The following is an 18162-nucleotide window of genomic DNA, read 5'->3' as shown; positions in this document are numbered from 1 at the left end:
AGGAAAAGCCCCTTTCCTCAGTACATACCGCAACTTTCTACAATTCAATTTTAACGAGCGTGACCGGCAACCCCCAACACGCACCCACCCCGAGCGGCCGCGGGGCGCCGGGCCCGGCTCGGCCCGGCCCGGCCCGCGAAGGCCGTACTGTCTCCGCGCCGTCCCCGCTCGCCGCCAACGCGGCCTCGCTGGCCGGGCGGCGAAAAGGAGCCGCCGCCGCGGCGGGGACAAAACAGCTTGGCAGCGGTGGGATTCGAACCCACGCCATCGAAATGACTGGAGCCTAAATCCAGCGCCTTAGACCACTCGGCCACGCTACCGCCTGCCTGCTAAGCCGCCCGCCAGGCCTCTTTCAGGGGGGCGGCGCCGCCGCTCTCCCCACCCACCCCCGCACCTTGCCCACCTGTGTCTGCGCTACCACAACGCCTCCCGCCGCGGCCGACCGGCGCCCTCCCTGCCCGGGAAACGCAACTACTGCAGCGGGCGCGGCCTCCTCGCTCTCCGGCGGAGGGCTCCACGGTCGGGGCTGCCGGGGGCGCTGCCGGGGCGCGTCGCCCGCCCCAGGCCCCGCGGGCTCCCCGCGGCCGGCGCGCGCCCGACAGGTGGCGCCGCTGCCGCGCGCCCGGCGCCGGCTACACACGTGGCCTGGGTGCCGCCCGCGCTGACCCCTGACCCCCGAAGCGCGGCCCTCTCTGCCTCCCGCAGGGCCCGGCCGGCCCCTGGCCTCCGCCCCCTCAGCCCCGGGGCCCGGCTGTCGGCCTGCGCCTGGGGGGCACGTTGGCCGCGGCAGGCACAGGCTGGCACCTCGGCCAGGTGCTGCTCCGCGGGCCCGTTCCCCACAGCAGCAGCGGTGGAGCGCCAGCTTGTCCTCGGGAGGGCTTTGCCCGGCAGCGCGGATCCCCCACCCCAGGGGTGTCCTTGCCGTGGGCACGCAGGGGTGAGGGCAGGCCTTCACCGATGCCTTGGCAGCCGCAAGAGCAGGTCTGCGCGCACCTCCCTGCCAGGAAGAGGGTCCGGTCTGCCCCCTGCCCCACAAGCAGGAGCCCCCCTGCCTTGTCTCCCAGAGATGGTAGCCTCCCGGCCCACTGCAGCACAAGTGTGGCCTGCAGAGCTGCACGCCCCAGGGCTGCCAGCATGCTGCGGGGCTAGTGACCTTCCCAGCCAGTTGCTGACTTGGCATCACAGTGTGTCTTCAGCTGAACTGTTCCCACCCAAAATGGGAGGCCCCTGGCTGCCTTTATCTTGGTGCTGCTCAGCATGGCGCTGCGGAGGCTGGTAGAAAGTGCAGCTGGTGGCCAGGGCTGTTCACACACGGCTTGTTGTCCTGCCGTGTTGGTGCCTCGCTTACCTGCTGCTGCTGAGCTCGGGCATGGTGTAAGCAGGTGCTTTTCCTGTCCACCTCAATGAGGGAGCTGGGTTTGGCAACCAGAACCAGATTCAGGCTGTCACTGGTGAGTAGAAAGATGCATTCTCTTATTCTGGGAGGCCTGTAGGAAGAATTTGTATAATTACTTTGTGGACAGAGCTAAAAACATCAGGACTAAATGCTGTGCAATTAAAACGATACAGAGAAATTATGTCTACCATTGCACTTCTTCCTGTAGGAAGTCATGCGCTGGTGCTCCAGGAAGTTTTATTTATGTATATTATATGCACCTACCATATGGCTGAAGTGAGGTTTATGATCAACTGGATTTACCTTATAAGAAAGGACTGTCATAGGAGTATGTAGGCACAAATTGTTGATAGGATGAATTGATTTACAGGAATTTTTTCATCTGGATTTTCCAATGAATGCAGAACAAAATTGCTCTGAAAGTTGTATCATCTGGGGTATGCTTCCCTTTTTCCTTTAAAAAACCGCAGCTCCCTAGAACAGCAATTTCTAAACAGAACCTCATTTAACAGGAGCATACTGGAACTTTGCAAGCTTCGGTGCTCTTGGAAAAAGTATATATGCATTTCTGAGCATAGTAAATGAAAGAATAACATATTAGACTTGCAGGTCACTGATTTCCTAGGTTGCCATTTTAAATTTAATTATTAATATTTTCAAACAAAAAATAAATGTGAATCAAACTCCTCAAGTGTTAAGGATATAATAGGTAACATCCAAATAGAAGACTAAAACTAGAAGATACAGCATGTCTGGGCTAATATCTAATTTCAATATATGTCTCTAGTATTTCATCAAACACTTTTTCATCATCACTGATTGTTCTTTTAAGAAAATGTTACAGAGAAGAGAAGCCCCAGGCTTAAACCTGAAAATAAGTACACCCTTGCATCAGGGTACCAGAGCTGGCTTATTTAAAAGCATGAGAAATCTATAGCTTGACATGGTATAACCGAACTACATTCCTAATATAGCAGAACACTCTCCACGAGGATATATAGCATGATACAGCTGATGCCACTGGGTCCCTCTTAGTCCAAAACAATGCTGTGTGTTTACATGAGTTTAAAGCCAGTTACTCTTGTCACTTGTTCAGTTGTGCTCATATATCACACTGGTAACAGTATTGCACTGTTATCAGTACCCTACCACAGCAGATGGTGATTTTTTTTTAATCATTATCAACACATTTTCATACAGTGGGAACTGGGCATCTGGCTTCCACCAGGCCTTCAGGATTAATTTGACGAGTCTGCCCTCTTCCCAGGCCCTGCTGTGAGGCATGCCGATGGCAGCCGTGCTGGGTGCTGCTCTCCCCAGGGTGCTCAGATGGGCTGCCTGCAAAATGAGAAATGGGGAGACGCGCATTCCGGTGCTGACAGGGCAAAGGCACTCAGTTTTTGATAGTTGTTAATATTTATAACAGTGATTTGCAGCTGGGAGATGAATGGGACCTCAGAGGTTTTCTGCACAACCCACAAATGTTGTAAATGTGTTTAATCTGAGCTTAAACTCTGCAGGAATTTGAGGCTACCCAGAAATGTGCCTGTAGGAAGCAGTATTAAACACTTCACATTCTCAAACGAGGGCTGCACCCTCAGCATAGTGCTGGAAATTGCTGCCAAAATCACAGGTATCCTCAAATCGCGGGCAGCGTTCCTGCATGCAGATGCTGCTCCCTCCAGTCCCCAAGCTAAGACACAGTTTAATTTATGTAAGTAATAGTGGTGGCAGGCGGCTGTTCCTGGCAGAGAGTCAGAGCATCTGCTTTGTGTGTTTTTAATTAAATATTAGTAATCTTCCTCCTGAAGATTATCTCGGCACTAGCATTGCAGCAGTGTTTCTCTCTGTGTTGCCTCCCTCTTTGGAGAGCACAGGGATTGTGCATTCTTCTGTCTGTGATGCCGCAAGAGACCATCCGACTGTCACGAAGGATGCGCTCACATCTTCCAGTCTCGGTTTTGTAACCCCTACTCACGGTAAAAAGCACTAATGAGGATTATTTACATGAATAACAAATCCAACAACGCTAAAAGTGGCAGACTCTTTGTAGGCTGCCAAGTAATACAATTAAGCCAGAACCTATTTACACTGATTTCCATGTAACCCATGAAAGGATAAGGAGTTTTGTTTAGATTTTCCACAAATTCTAGCTTGAGGAAAAGCTTAAACATGGGTGTTTTCAATCCAGAAAGCCAATGTTTTAGGAAGAAAGCAAATGTGGGTGATTTGAGGAAATCTGAAGCCTTTGGAACTTGAAATCTGGTGCATATTTCTGCCATTTCTCATGGGGAAATGGAGTGCTGTGCCATTTAATTTAGCTGGAAAGGCGAACCTGAAGGGCACAGAGCCCCCACGGGCCCCACGGTCATGTCTGCTCCCTGCCTTCCCCCAGGGCTGCGGTCCTTGGGGGGCTGCCATGTGGTGGGCCCTTCCCATGGGAGCACCTGCCCCGGGAAACCCACCTTTCAGCTCCAAACCCGAAGGAAGAACTCGGATGCTGCTCCTGTGAGCAGCGCTCAGGAGATCGGGCTTCGCGTGGGTTTCCAGCACACCCGCTTTCCCGCCTGCTCCCTCTCGCCCCGGGATTCCCCCATCCCTAACACCTAACGGTGCTAATCGGGGGTTTTCTCCTCAAATTTTGGTCTGTTTTCTCACAGAAATAAAGTGTCGGGGGGGGTGGTGGTGTCCCCGCGCCACCCTGGTGTGAGCCTACGAGCGGCTCCCGCTGTGCCCGCGCGGCCGCCGCCTGCCCGCGCGGTGGGCGGGAAGGCGGTGCCCGGCGGCCGCGCGGGCGGTGAGGGGCGGCTCCGCTGCCCGCCTCCCCTCAGCACGGCGGCTGCGCGCCCGCCTGCCGTGGGCCGGGCGGCGGGGGCAGCGGGATCGCTCTGCACCGGCCTGGGCGGCGCGTCGGGGCTGCAGTAACGCGGTAGGTGCCTTCGCCGTGCGGGGCCGACGCCGGCGGGGGGGTCGGGCTGGAGAAAGCTGTCGGCCGGCTGCTCGCGGCGTGAAGTGCGGAATGGGCGTTTTTAATTGCAGGCAGTGGTGACCAGCTTGGCGCTTAGAGCCTGCAGAAGGCCGGCGGCCAAGCCGTGGGCTTCTGCGGTGACCTAAAAATAACCTAATATTTTTGTATTGGGCAACACTCCTGCACTTACGCCTGGAGGTAATAGTGTCACCCATATATGTTTCCAGGACAGTGCAGTTAATTTTAGGGCACGCCCAGTTTAGAAGTCCCGAAATCCTGTTTCTAACTGTAGAACAGCCCAAGAGCAGAGCGGTGCTGGTGGGGGAGAAGCCGCCGGCCTGTGGGGCGCAGGCGGGCGAAGGACGAGCTGAGCACACGGTGAGGGCCTGTAATGGCCCCTGGGACTGCTCGTATTTGGATAATTTTTCAAACGCCTCAATATGCATAAGGCATGGAGTTGATTAACAATGCGGAGTGCTGAGCAAATGCTCACAAAAAGTCAGATAGTTATTTGTTCAGTGTATTTAAAGCCAGTTGAAATAACAGAGTTATTAATGGCAATGGAAGGATATTTTAAAGTTATCTCGGAAGTTCTTTTTATGTTCTTTTATGCCCTCATGTTTTGGCCACCGCTAGCGTAGTATTCATTTGCGTGTTTGGCAGAAGGGTGGACTTGACTCAGAAGGGTCGTTTCTGTGCTTCACTGCTTGTAACTCTAAAAGCCATTTCTGTGTTTGAAGCCGCAGTGTGTTTCCTTGCACAGGGGTTTGAGTCTCAAATGCTGTGTACTCTGAGCTGGGGCAGACGAGCTCTCCCATTCGCTTCATGAATTTTGCATCGTTGCTCTCTAACACTCTCTGGCTAACGCAATGCATTATCCCAGCTGTGCTTGCAGACAAACTGGATGCGATTTGTGCCACAGTGTTTGCAGTAGTGAGGCACTGGAAGGGACCTGAAGTAAAGGCTTCTCATTAGAAGATCTATACTTAGTAAGACCAGGTTTGTCAAAGGTATCCAGTGAGTTGAGACATTTCTGAGTTTTTTTAATCTTATTTTTTATCAGAGCTGTTACCTTGACTCACTAAACCTGTTTTCTTGCCAATGTGCAGTGCAGATGAGAATAGATGTTTGCTTCACAAGAGTGGGTTGGGTGTTTGGAAAGCGCAGTAGTTCTGTAACGTGCTACAGGACGTTAACGTAGCTGTGGGGTTGTTCTGGACCACGTTATGTTGCTTTGTGTCTGTAGTTCATAAAGATAATAACAATATATTGTAAGGTGCACAGCCCGTATAGTTGCTTAGGTTAAATTTCAAATTTGTATTTTAGAAGAATGTTAATCTGAATAAAGCAATTTCTCTCTTAAAAGAAAAAAACTGCTTGTTACTGTTACAGGTATAATGCTAGATGGCTTTAGCTGATGCAGTATTAAATGAAAAGGGATTTATACTGGGGAGAGGGGGGTCATTCTTGCTTTAATGCTTCTCTACAAGAGAAGTTTGGACTTCCTCTGTTCTAGGGCAGTTCCTGTTCCCCTGTCCTGTGCTAAAGTGCTGCAGAGGGCTCTGTCTGAGCTGAAACAGCCACTGAGAAGTAGCTGGAGATGCTCCAGTTGTCCCTTCTTTTGCTGACTAGAGTAGAGCATTCCTATTGCTCAGCTCTTTGAGATGAACTGAGGCAGGTTTCAATGCTGAGGCAGCCGTGGGCTTGTGCTCAAGGGTCCTGCCAAACCAGGAGTGTTTCCTAACAACAGACACCCTACAAGAAACAAGACGTGTTTTACCAGCACTGTGGTGTGCATTTTCCCCTCTGTTTATCTGTGTTTGCGTATACATTGTGCTCGGCAACACAGCGGATTGTCCTTGCAACTCACCTGCCCCTCCTGGTGGTGTGGCTCTTGAATATAATGCAAGAGAAAGAAAAATACTTCAGACAGGCATTGGAAAAGCCCAAAAAATAATAGAAGACTTGAGCAGATTGAATATAATGCAAGAGAAAGAAAAATACTTCAGACAGGCATTGGAAAAGCCCAAAAAATAATAGAAGACTTGAGCAGATTGAATATAATGCAAGAGAAAGAAAAATACTTCAGACAGGCATTGGAAAAGCCCCAAAAATAATAGAAGACTTGAGCAGATTTAATAACTGACTGTATTTTAGATTATCTTCATTTTGAATCACATAGTACAAGGTCGATTAAAAAAATGGAAAAAATTTTCAAAGTAGATTGGAGTGGGTAGTTTAAATTACAGGTTGTGTGTGATAGTGCAGGCTTGCTGGCTAGGTTCCATGCAGTCTGACTCTCTTTGCTGCTTAGCCCTAGGAAAGCTTCTGTAATGGATATTAAAGACTAAATGTTCAAAACATAGCAGCAATAGAAGCGGGGGTTCCTAGATAGTATGGCTTTACTAAGACAGAAGAAGCACAGAATATAAGCCTTGGGATGAAGCTCAGGTTTTTTCATAGGGCTTTTGTTCAAACTGTGAGGTTTAGATCAGTGTTTGTGGAGTTTAAAGTTTGGTTATTGAATTCTGTTTTAAAAGGCATGTTATGTGGGGGTGGTTTTTAGTAAATACACTTCCAGCGTAAACACCACAAGTCCTTTACAGGAAGTATAGTTCCAAGGAAAACTGACAGAGTTTTATAAACACCATTAGGTTTAAATTCAAACTGATTGGTGTGATGATGTTCCATTTACACAGCAGGTCTCTCAAATCATGAATGTTTGCAATCACTGCGGCATAAACCTGCATTCCTGTTGCTGCTTCTTCTCAGGCCTGGTGGATCTGCTGATGTGTATTTAACTGCAGTAGTAGAAATGAGTGCAGGACAGCAGCTGTGGGTAATGAGGCTAGTCCAGTGCTGCGGTATATCCTGGAGTTAGTCCCGTACTTGAAGCATCATTTTACATCTGCTTTTTCTTTGTGCTGGCAAGCGGTAGAAGTTAACATTCTCAAATACTCGTTAGACTCTAGTAAGACGATCGCAGTAAAAATGGTAGTGGCAACTGAGAATACCTTCCCCTTCCAGTTACACGCTACTGCCTCTTTCCAAAAATGTTGGCTCTCACATGGTCTTTGCTAGAAGAGCAGATTATATGAATGCTCCAAAGCTGCTTCAGTGCAAAGTCAGATGAGTTGGCTCAGACCTCCTTCAGCAGTGGTTTACTGTAGCTGATGCTGCCTGATGCAGGTGGAGTTCTGGTGTTACCTGGGTTGCTAGCTGACCTGTGGGAATACTACCTCTGTCAGAAAGGCAATAACCAACAGCACAATGTTGCTGGTGAAAGCTGCTGTTAAGGCACTGTTTCTGTGGTGACCATCTTCTCAGTAGCTGTGGTGTAAGGTCTGCATCTATGAATACTGCTGTAGGAGTGTATTTATCTGGTACTATTTCATGGAAAAAGAAGGTTGAATATGCACAGAGCTGAAGAATAACAGTGAAACAAAGCTGAAAACCTTGTTTTATAGTTGCCTTTTTACGCTAGTTGTGTGAAAATCCCTGATTTAGCTGGTTGGGTGACATTGCTCTAGAACTAAGCAATGATGGGACACTTAGAAGTGTCTGCTTTAAGTTGCGTGCTGTTGCACAGCCCGCATCAGGGCCAAATTTTGAAAATTCTAACTAATCCTCTATTTCATAGGTGCAGGTATTTCCAGAGTATCTGTGTAGACTTCCACCTCTTCCAAGGGCTTTGATCATTCCTACATCTCATTTTTCTAGCTTGTAAAACAGATGATATTAGATGGATGTTGGAAGGAAGGGTGATACTTATATAATATTGAGAACAAATTAAGTGTAGTATTCTGTAAGCTCAAATTGTTGTTTTCAGGGCTCCAGGACCAAAAGGATTTTAAGCTATATGTTGTGTGAAACAAATCAAGATATGCTGCTTTGTGTAGTTTACTTCTGTCCTCTAATTGAAAACAAAACAGACCTGACTGTAATACACTCACAGTACCCACCTGAACAGCCAGCAAAATTCACTGTGGCAGACTTGACAGAAAATATTTGTTTAAACTCAGCTAAATCTCTGTGAAGATTTAGATGATTATTTTGCATTCAGCTAACCCCTTCCTGTTTTTCACGCAGCAAAGCAATGTGAATAATCAAAGCTAAAACGAGAAAATATTCCCATTAATTTGAGTGGGCCTGGAAGTTTGTGCTTGTGCTCCTGGTTTCTGATTGCTTCAAAGCAAATACCCTTAAGTGCTGATAGTGGTTTAAAAGCCATGGTGTGGTTTGTAAATCTGCTTTATTACTCTTAAGGAGAAAAATGTACAGTAAAATCAAGCAGTAGCCCAGTCCCTTGTGTGTCAGTCCCTTTCCAGCCTTCCCCTGGGTGAGCCTACGCTGGCTTTTTGTTCTGATCAGAAAAGTGCTTCTAAAGCAACTGTCCTATCTGGGACTGTCCTATACAAGACTATTTGGGAAATAGCCTGGCAGTGTGGAAAAGGAACTGGAGCTCTTAGAGAAGCAGTGTGAAGCAAAGGCACCACACTGAATGAGAGGCCGGGATGCTTGCAGGTAACATCGATTTCCTACTTAAGCATGTATCTCTAGCCTTCTGCTTGGCAGCATATGTTATATACGATGGACTGAAATGAGCCCTTGCACAGAAGGTGCAGTGTCACTCCAGGGGTGTCACGGCCACCTGCGCCCTTGTGTTTCAGAGGCCTCTTTGCTGAAGCTGTGTTGTGGAGTGGAAGGGGGAGACTTTATAGGTCTACAAACTGGCAAACTCTTCTCTCTGAAAGTAAGTGTTGGTGTCTGCCGGCAGTGGCTCTGGACTGTGAAATGTGGAAGAATAGAAGCTGTTTGCATCTGTATGGCTGGTAATGTGTGGAAGACGCAATACCTTCTGTAGCTTGGGACTGTAGGATTTTATTTCCTTTTGAGTTCTGCTGAATCACAAACTGTTTCTTGGGTGGAGGCTGCTGGGCACATTCCCGCTGTAGTATCTCCAGGGGTGGAACCCGAGTGTCAGGAAAAGTACTTACATGATTCACCTATCTTTTTTTATAATGTATGTCTGTTGCAGCAGTCGGGCTGTGCAGTGTCTGTGCTCTGCCTCTCTGAAACTGGTGTCACTAACTTGGAAAAGCTATGGTAGGATGGGAGACTTTGCAGAGCTGCAGTTTTGATACCCATATGGAAATCCCCGTATTGTTTACTCTAACATTGTTTAATGTGTCAGAAGGCCTCAGTGAAATATTTACCTAGAATGTCACCTTCTGGGCTTAGAAATAGTTGAGCAGATTTTAATAAAAACCCATGACCTGTCTGCCTTGCACTGTTGCTTTTACTTTCAATTTGCTTAGTTTACTTCCGAGCTAGCACCCGGGAGAAGCCAAACCCTACCTATTCTGTTATCTTAGGACCCAGGAAGCTAGTAACAAGTTGAAATAACCAGTCACAAAATCAAGCTTTCTAACCTCTTCGGATAAGAACTATTAACAAGGCAGAATGTTTTTTCCTTTAAGCTCTATGCTTAAAGCAGCCACAGCTCAGAGGGTTGATGCTGTTGAGCAGGCTGCCATATCTGCTGTCTTTGGAGTTGGAAGAGGATTGTTTAGATCACACAAGACTGGACCAAAGTGAAATCCTTTCACAGAGTGTAAAAGACAGAAGGGTTGAGGTACTCCTTACACATACCTTGTCTTGTCTCTGTAGTCGACTAGTGAGTGCTCTTGGGCAGCAGCAGTGGCATGGCAGGCCTCATTTCTTGGCCTCTTTTGTACTTTGTCCTTCCAAGGATGTCCTGGGTAGCCTGGGCAATGTGCTGCACTTTCAGCAGCATGCTTTCCACTGTGGACCATTGGCTGTATGTGAGCTAAAAGCCAACTTAAATTTTGGCAGTGGTGGGACAATTTTCTATGTTGTCCTAATAATACTCTCTAACTCCTTTGGCTATTAATTTTATGCAGTATCCTTGAGAAGACTTGTCCTGAAAAAATATGAAAACCTGACTGTGGTATTTGAGATAAAACTCCCTCAAATTTCTAAGACCAGTGTTGTGAAACTCGTAAGGAAGAAGAAAAACATTCACAGGAGGAGATAGGAGCATTAACAAATGTCAGCCATAGGCAGTAGGTGGTGTTCCCAGTCCCTCAGATTTTATAGTATTATTCTATACTTGGTTATCTTCTTTTCTCAATCCTGTAGCAATTTAAAAACTGAGTGCCTTCTGGAAACCCAGATCTAGCACTGAAGTGTTCAAAACCGCATGTAGGTACTTGGGGATCATTTTTATAGGGTCATGTGCAAATGATTTTTTTTCTGCCAGTGTGCTGACATCAGTTTATGCATCATTTGTTCTTTTAATAACAACTGTGGTTTTTTTTTCTCTCCCACCCAGCTTCTTCCCTCCATTTGCATGTGCGTTGGAATAGTGGCTATTTTAATCATTGCAGGAGTTAAACCAACCTCCCACAAACATGGCAGATGAGGACCTTATTTTTCGTATGGAAGGGATTGATAATGCTAGATCGACTACAGCAAACTCTGGAAATTATCTTGACGCTGATAGTGATGATGAAGACAATTATTTTATCTGTCCAATAACTGATGATCCAGTTTCTAACAAGTCTGCCAGTATCAAAGTTGACAATTATTATAGCAATTTAGCAAAAACTGAACAGTACAGTTCAAGCTCTTCTCCGAGAAACTCGTTTAGCTTTAAGGTAAGTATTGGCTCCAGCCATCAATAAGGTTTTGGGTTTACTTAGTTGGCATGAGAGATTCTCTAACTGCTTCATCTCTTTTAACTAACACTTTTCAATGAAAAAATACTTCTGTCTTTTCCAGACCTGCAGTTAATTCCATTAAGCCAATAGTCTGGCACTGCCATTGAATTGCTTACTGTCCCTTTTAGTTCAGTGGGAGATCTTCATCTACAAAAGTAGCAGAATCGAGGTGAACAATTCCCTACCATTATGATCAAACCATTTACAAAGCAATACATTGATTGGGAGATTTAAAAGATGATACTTGTTGTAAGCTAAATGGGGGCTGGCAGAAGATATTTTTATTATGGATTTTGCCAAGGAGAGTTAATCCATAATATTTTTATTTGGGCAAATAAAATTGTAAATGATAATTGTAATGATAGGTTTTTATGTTATAGTTCCTTCTTAGACAGCTTTTAACACATTGACTCTTGTGCTTGGGCATGAAGTGTCACACTGGCATTAGTTCCTGACAGTGTACTTGAGCAGTGTCTGACCTTTTTGAAATGAATGGCAATCACAGCATTGCAGAGAGGTCAAAGGGGCCGTAGTTGGTGCTTCCTTGGCAGTGTGTCTTGTTCCACTTGGCTCCCTTTGCGCAGATCAGGCCAGGCCAAGGGAGACCACCTCACAGGCAGTGGAGCCTCAAGAATGCAAGTGACATTCACTCTATAGGTTAGTCGTTCCAAATACGCACCATTTGTGGTAAACTGGCATGTCTCTTAGATTTTGTCTAGACTAGGATTTAATGTGTTTTGTTAACACATTTCTTGTTATAAATATTAACATCCTATTTATTTAATAGATACTCTAAGATCTTGGTTATGCCTAATGCATGCTTTATTCCTGGAGAGATATCAGAGGGTTTCTTTCAGTTAGCTAACGTATTAAGTGACACGTTAAAAGTGGAACTGTCTTGTCTGCAGTAAGATTTTTATGAAGGCTAGTTAATAGAAACATTAAAAGGTACATATTCCTAAGGAAGGTGACGAGTAAAAGTTTAGTATAGACAAGGGGACAGGTTTTAGTGTATGCTATGCTAAGCAAGTTAAGACCTGGTAGGGAGCTTACTGTTCATTTGTGTGTACGTTTTAGCATGTACTAAACACTTGCCCCTGGGTTTGCAGTGTGAGTTCTGAGTCACATGGCCTGAGATAAAACTGATAAGGACTTAAGAAATTGCAATTATTTCCTCCTTCCTAAGCTGTCATGTTGCTTCTGCAGAATATATGTGCCCATACTTTGGGTTCCACAATGTCTAGTTTGGCATTTTAGCTCCTATCACAGATAAATGCATTGGGTTGAGATGTGGAGCAAGCAAGTCTCCATCTGCTGCTTAAGCTGCAGAAATGGTGACTTCCGACACAGTGAAACAGACAGCCAGGACTGATAACATCTTAAACCACCACAGCCTGGTCTGTTCAGAGTCTACCTGTCGACCCCAAAGCTAATGGCAGTGTGGGCCATTGATAATTAAATGCAGAGACAGATAGAAGAGTTGCTATTAACTTTCTGCCTTTAAACAGGACTCAGCAATGTTTAATTAGCTAGTTAATAGGCAAGACCTTTTTAATGCATGTTTTACGATAAAAAACATTGCCAACTTACCTCAATGGGTTCGTTCACAGACATTCTAAGAATGAACTTAAATTAGGAATATAAATTGAAGAGTGTCTTTTAAGTGGAAAATTATTTTTTTTTTTAAATTAACGAAGAGAACAAAGACTCTTTGTCAATCATTTGTCTTACCACATGTATTTTCCTACTTTTATGTTTCTCATGCATCCTTTAGAATGACACACAGCATCGTTCTAAGCACGGCTCTGTGGTTGACCATAGTCGGGTAGGTTAAAAAGAAATTGTGAGCACCATATCTAATAGATGCATTATGAATTTTTTTTTGGTTTGGGTTGGGTTTTTTCATGATTTTGTAGTCTGGGGGAACTGCTTGCCTCAGCCCATGAAAATCATCGAGTCAAAACTAAAAAGATACCTGTTAAATGAACTAATACCCATCTTCTGTTCTCTACCCTGAAATACCACTTCATTTAAAGTGCATATCTGTAGTTGTCTCTTCACAGTATTTCTTACTGTGGACAAGAATAGAATGGATGCAAGACATCTACTTAGTCTGTATGGCAGCCATATGCCTACAGCAGAAGAAAAATTGCACTGTTAGCACTGTTTCCATGAAGTTCAACTTCTGCTTGTTTGAAGATTAGAATACAGCTTTTGTACAAAGCACTTCACAAGATCAAGCACAAGTAATTAATTTATTTAAATAATTACCTAGCATGGACACAGGCCCCCTTTTGGAGAGGGTGAATGATTTATATTTTAAAATACGCAAACTACTCAAGAATGATTTGAGATAGATAATTGTCCAAGCAATTCTACTTGTTTCTGTCTCTCCCTATTTCTTTCATATATATTAAAGTATGGAAGTTCCCAGGTCCATATGAAATGTGTATCACTGCATGATCTGGGGCAACTTCATTTTCTTATGAAACATGTAGGAAATCTTTCTCAGTATGTCTTTTGGACTTGTTTTATTTATTGTAGAATTGTGTTTATTTTGTGGTCTTATTGTCAGAAGGGGGGGCATTTAAATTGTTTGCAAGGTATGCAGAGTTACAGCTGAAATAAAAATAAACATGAAGAATTTAAAAGCTCAGCTGCTTCAAAAACTTCCTTGATGTCATTGCTGATACCAATTTATACTGTATTTTTAAAAAGTTTTGAGATTTAAATTCCAAAGGGGAAAAAAAACCCCAATATTTTAAAAGTTACTGTTTCTGCATACTTGAAATTCAGTCAGAGAGGCAGTAACAAAACCTCAGAGCTCACTATTTCTTTACTGGCAGGTGTGCAGAGTGGCCTTTTGTCCTGCTCACCTTGCAGAAGGCATTTGGTACATCACAGGATCTTATATCCAGTTCTCTTGGAATAGTATAATGTAAAAAGAAGGAGATCAAAATGTTGAGAGAAAAGCACTCAAATTGGCTGGTAGAGAAAGACTGTTTATAAGCCAGAAAACTCCATTGATTTTTTTACTGTTGACTTGGTGGAGATCGAAATAACTACTTGTCTGGAATTGTTATAATAATCCATTTTTACAACATTCCAATTTCTTCTTTCTTCTGATGAGCACAGTTTGGAGGCCTTGGGGTTTACAGAATTTTTTTTCTTCGTCCATATTGCTCTATTCCTAATGGAATTTTTCTATGCTTACACTGCCAGCATGTGCTGTTAGTTACAAAAGTTAAAACAGTAACAGTGAATTAATATCATCTAGGTGTGGCTTATCACTATTTGCAGTGTATGTTAGAGATATTTGCAAATTAGAACAGGTTTTGCGAATTATATTTGGTATGTACTAGACCAGATTATGTTCTCAGTAACTTTGCAATGGTGGAAATTGAACTGAAACCTGATGCTTTATATTTCCAAACTGTGTTTCATTATACTTGAAGCTATAAAACATCAGATTGGTCTTCTGTACTGCTTGGTCCCTGCTCTGAATAGTGCTTTGGGGGTTTGTGTAGTTGCACGTCTTCGTAGCATTGGGATTCTGATGAGCTCTAGAAAATACTGTTGTTGTAAGTCACTGCTGATTATAAATAACCTGCCAATTTGTAACTTCTTCAGGAAACCTGGAAGCATGCTATTGAGAAAGCTAAGCACATGCCTGATCCATGGGCAGAATTTCATCTTGAGGACATTGAGACAGAACATGCCACTCGTTACAGGTCCGTAGGTCTTTCTGCTTTTAATGCTGCTATTAAACAGAATGTGCTGTTTTAGGCAAGGGCTGTGTTTGTGTAGTGCAGAATATGTGTAATTACATGGCTGAAGAACTTTCAATAATGCCCAAAGTGAGTGTGTCTTAACTGAATCTCCCAGGAATACGTAAATACTGCACATCATCAAAAAATAAATCTGTCAGCAAACCAGTGTTACACTCTTTCTCTCCCTCCTACCTAAGTAGTATCTATGAGTTTCACCATGTAGACAGGAAACAAGGCTGAAAAGTGTTTTCTAGTTGATTTATTAATGCTGTAAACTTAATCTAATAAGGAAATGAATCCCAATAAAGAGGCAGCATACTTAGTTTAAATAGTTTAGAAAAAAAGCAACATAACACTCTGTGCCTTTCCCAAAATAGTAGTTTCACTGTTGTCCATGCAGTATTGCTGCATGTGGCTGGAATTTAAATCCTTATAAAGACCAGAATAGTTCAGCATGGTGTACGTGCTGAAACAGAGTTTGGCCCTTAAACTATTCTTAGTGCTTTAGCACAGGCTTTGCCAAAACGTTTACCCTACTGACACAGGTTTCTGGGTGGAAGGGGTAGGAGTTAGAGGCCAGTTAATTACCACTTAGCATCAGCGTTTGGGGAGGCCTCCCTTCCAATCTAGTAACACTGTCACGCAGTGCTCTTCTTTCGCATAGACTGCATCTGCCCCTGGTCAGCCACACAGTCCTGAAATAGTTTGCATATTTTAAAATACAAATAAGTGATAATACTGGTTTAGGGCTACTCGAATACCCTATTAAAAAGAGATGGCTCTGATATTCCTGTTTCTACCTCTTTTGTCTGCTGCAAAGTGGGGTGATAGAGAATATATAAGGGGGTATCTGGGGTGTCTGCATGCATGAAGTACTTGGTACAGGTTGGGGGAATCAGGCTGGAAACAATCATGCGTTGGTAATTCAACCGCTGTGTTTCTCAATTTGGCTTTTACTGTGTTGGGAGTTAAGGGGGTGGGGAGAAACCACAGTCATACTCTTTGTATTATCATAGGGTTGTGCAGAGACTTGCTCCTCTCTTGGGGCAGTGTTGGGCAGTTCTTGGCCCCTCTGTTTTTCACAGCCACAGCTGGTGCTGCGTTCTGCTCGCACCCTCCACAGTCCTGTGGCAGATCCCCAGCCAGACCCATGTTTATGCAAGCTCACGGTTGGGGCAGGCAACCTGTCCAGTGTGTAGGGCTTGGTAAGGCTCTTTCTGCCCCCAGTGTACTGCCTAGGCATCACAGAGGAGATTCAATGTCAAAGCAGATAAAGCCTAATTTGTAGTTACAAAAGTTTAGTTTCTGGAGCGGAATCTGTTCATTGTCAATAGGATTCAGTGTCTCTTCAAAGAGCTATACATATTTCTTCTTTCCCGACCGAAGCAAGGAGGGCAGGAGTGTGGTGGGAAGATTAGAAGTTTTTGTGTTGGAGTGGCAGCAGCACTTTTTAGCAGTCAGCTAGAAATAAGGAAGGATAGGTGCTGGGGATGGGAGGATTTGGGTTCCCCCTGCATTTTTCTAAGAGGCACATCTTCTGATTTTGCAGGTACAATGCAGTTACTGGGGACTGGGTTGAAGATGAAGTCCTCATCAAGATGGCTTCACAAGTAAGATCACACTGTCCTTCGTGTTTATTAGCAGCCAAATTTGTCATTTCCTTCCTGTTACTGAATAGTGTCAGCAAGATGTTTTCCTGATACAGAAGTTCTGAAGTCTCGATGTCATTCTTTTCTCCTACCTCTCTTTTTCCTCAGCTCATCCATTATGTTTTGGTGTCCCAACAGCCTTTTCTCCCTAGCGTAGAGTAGAACATGGAGTCAGCCCTTCCCCATCAGCAACGTGAGGCATTTGTTCTTTCCCAGTGATCTCCCTCCCATTTCAGTCCTCCCATTTCCTGCTGGCCTCATCTCCCTGCCTGGCAAGAGTCCTACTATTTTGTGTGCTTTCAAATAATTTCTGCTCTTAGGATGAAAACAGACTGAATTTTCGGTATGTGAGGGTAGGAGTTACTGTCTCTTCCCGATTAAATCATGGGGTTGGTGGTGCGTTGAAATCGCCTTGCTCTGTGCTACTGACATAATATCTGGCATCTCAGGAGATAATGCTCTGTTTGGCACATCCTGTATGGAAGCCTAAACACGGAGAGCATGAGGTCTGTGAAGCCAGCTTCTCTAGGCAGTCACAACAGAGCAGACTCCAAACTGGAGAGAGAATTTAAATGGCTTCTTTAAGACATATCATGTCTGCTCCATGGGATGTTGAGGGGGGCTTATTCCCAGTGTCTTTCCCCAGATTCCTACTTAAACTGGCAGTGGGTTTTCACTTTTCTTTGAAGAGGCAGATATTGCATAGAGCCTGTTTGAGAACTGCTTTCTGCAGGATATAAAGGGGGAAGACATGGTTGTGTCTCTTACTGGTTAGGAATTAACTTTGTGGAAATGACAATGCTGGGTTTTTGTTTTTTCTTCTTCTTTTCTCTAGCCTTTTGGCCGTGGAGCAATGCGAGAGTGTTTCAGAACGTAAGTATCTGCTGGCTTTGTCTTTGTTGGCCTCCATGCAGTATTTTCTTCTGTGGTGACTGGAATTTCGCTTAGGTGTGGTGGAAATTGTGTAAAGTGCGGCTCCCCATTAGCTCCCTGCTGTGCCTTTCTAAAAGGCATAGCTGAGAGGTTTATTCCTGTTTGTGTGACTCCAGCTGTAGCACGGGGAGTGGGGTTCAGAAAGGATAACGTTCTCTTAAGGGAAGCACAAGCAAGCGTGATGCAGGCATCCAGTGAGCTTGCTTTGGAAAGTCAAGCCATTGCCTGTACTGGAACTGCAGTGGAATGGATATCATGCAATCGTGTCCAATTCCAGCCCACCAATTAGCAATTCATAAATTTATGTTATTTCCACCATCTCTTGGAGGCAAAATATTCATAAAAGTACAGAAGCAGCTACTTTTGTTTCTATGCTCCTAGTGTGCTAAAATATCTTTGAATTTTATATGAGGCTGTAGGTGTGTGCAGCCTGAAGGCCAACTTGAGGCCTGTAGTTAGGCAGGGAAAAGGCAAAAGAATAGCTGGATGGTGCAATCTCAACTCAGAAAGCCTCCCTCAGTAAAGAAGGTTATCCTCCCAGCGTTTACCACGGATCACGTGTACCAGAATAATCTTATTCTGAGTAAGGCAGAGCTTGAATACTAACAGTTATTCTTTCCAGAAGGGTAGAGTGTGGGAGAAGACAGAGGAGGAAATTTTCTTTCGTTAGCAAATACGGTTGCGGGCATCAGCATCTAGCTAT

The 18162-nt window shown here is 44.7% G+C and overlaps 1 protein-coding gene and 1 non-coding gene across 4 annotated transcripts in view; one reads left to right on the top strand and one right to left on the bottom strand.

Annotated features, from left to right (window-relative positions):
• Positions 1 to 238: 238 nt before the first annotated feature.
• Positions 239 to 320, bottom strand: TRNAL-UAG (transfer RNA leucine (anticodon UAG)). The gene has a single exon. It is a non-coding gene; the product is annotated as a tRNA-Leu (tRNA).
• A 3970-nt stretch (positions 321 to 4290) lies between these two features.
• EEF2K (eukaryotic elongation factor 2 kinase) overlaps positions 4291 to 18162 on the top strand; it is a 30271-nt gene continuing 16399 nt past the window's right edge. The window contains exons 1-6 of one of the 3 annotated variants that reach the window (XM_059826303.1): positions 4291 to 4325; positions 10720 to 11044; positions 12882 to 12932; positions 14738 to 14838; positions 16427 to 16487; positions 17362 to 17399. In XM_059826303.1, the coding sequence (XP_059682286.1) occupies positions 10799 to 11044; positions 12882 to 12932; positions 14738 to 14838; positions 16427 to 16487; positions 17362 to 17399 (497 nt within the window). In that variant the 5' untranslated portion in view covers positions 4291 to 4325; positions 10720 to 10798. The remainder of the gene's footprint in view (positions 4326 to 10719; positions 11045 to 12881; positions 12933 to 14737; positions 14839 to 16426; positions 16488 to 17361; positions 17400 to 18162) is intronic. The other 2 variants (XM_059826304.1, XM_059826305.1) reach the window with 2 other exon arrangements.

The sequence above is a fragment of the Gavia stellata genome, chromosome 18 (genome assembly GCF_030936135.1).
Source record: "Gavia stellata isolate bGavSte3 chromosome 18, bGavSte3.hap2, whole genome shotgun sequence".
NCBI lineage: Eukaryota > Metazoa > Chordata > Aves > Gaviiformes > Gaviidae > Gavia > Gavia stellata.
This window is presented reverse-complemented; position numbering and strand designations above follow the sequence as displayed.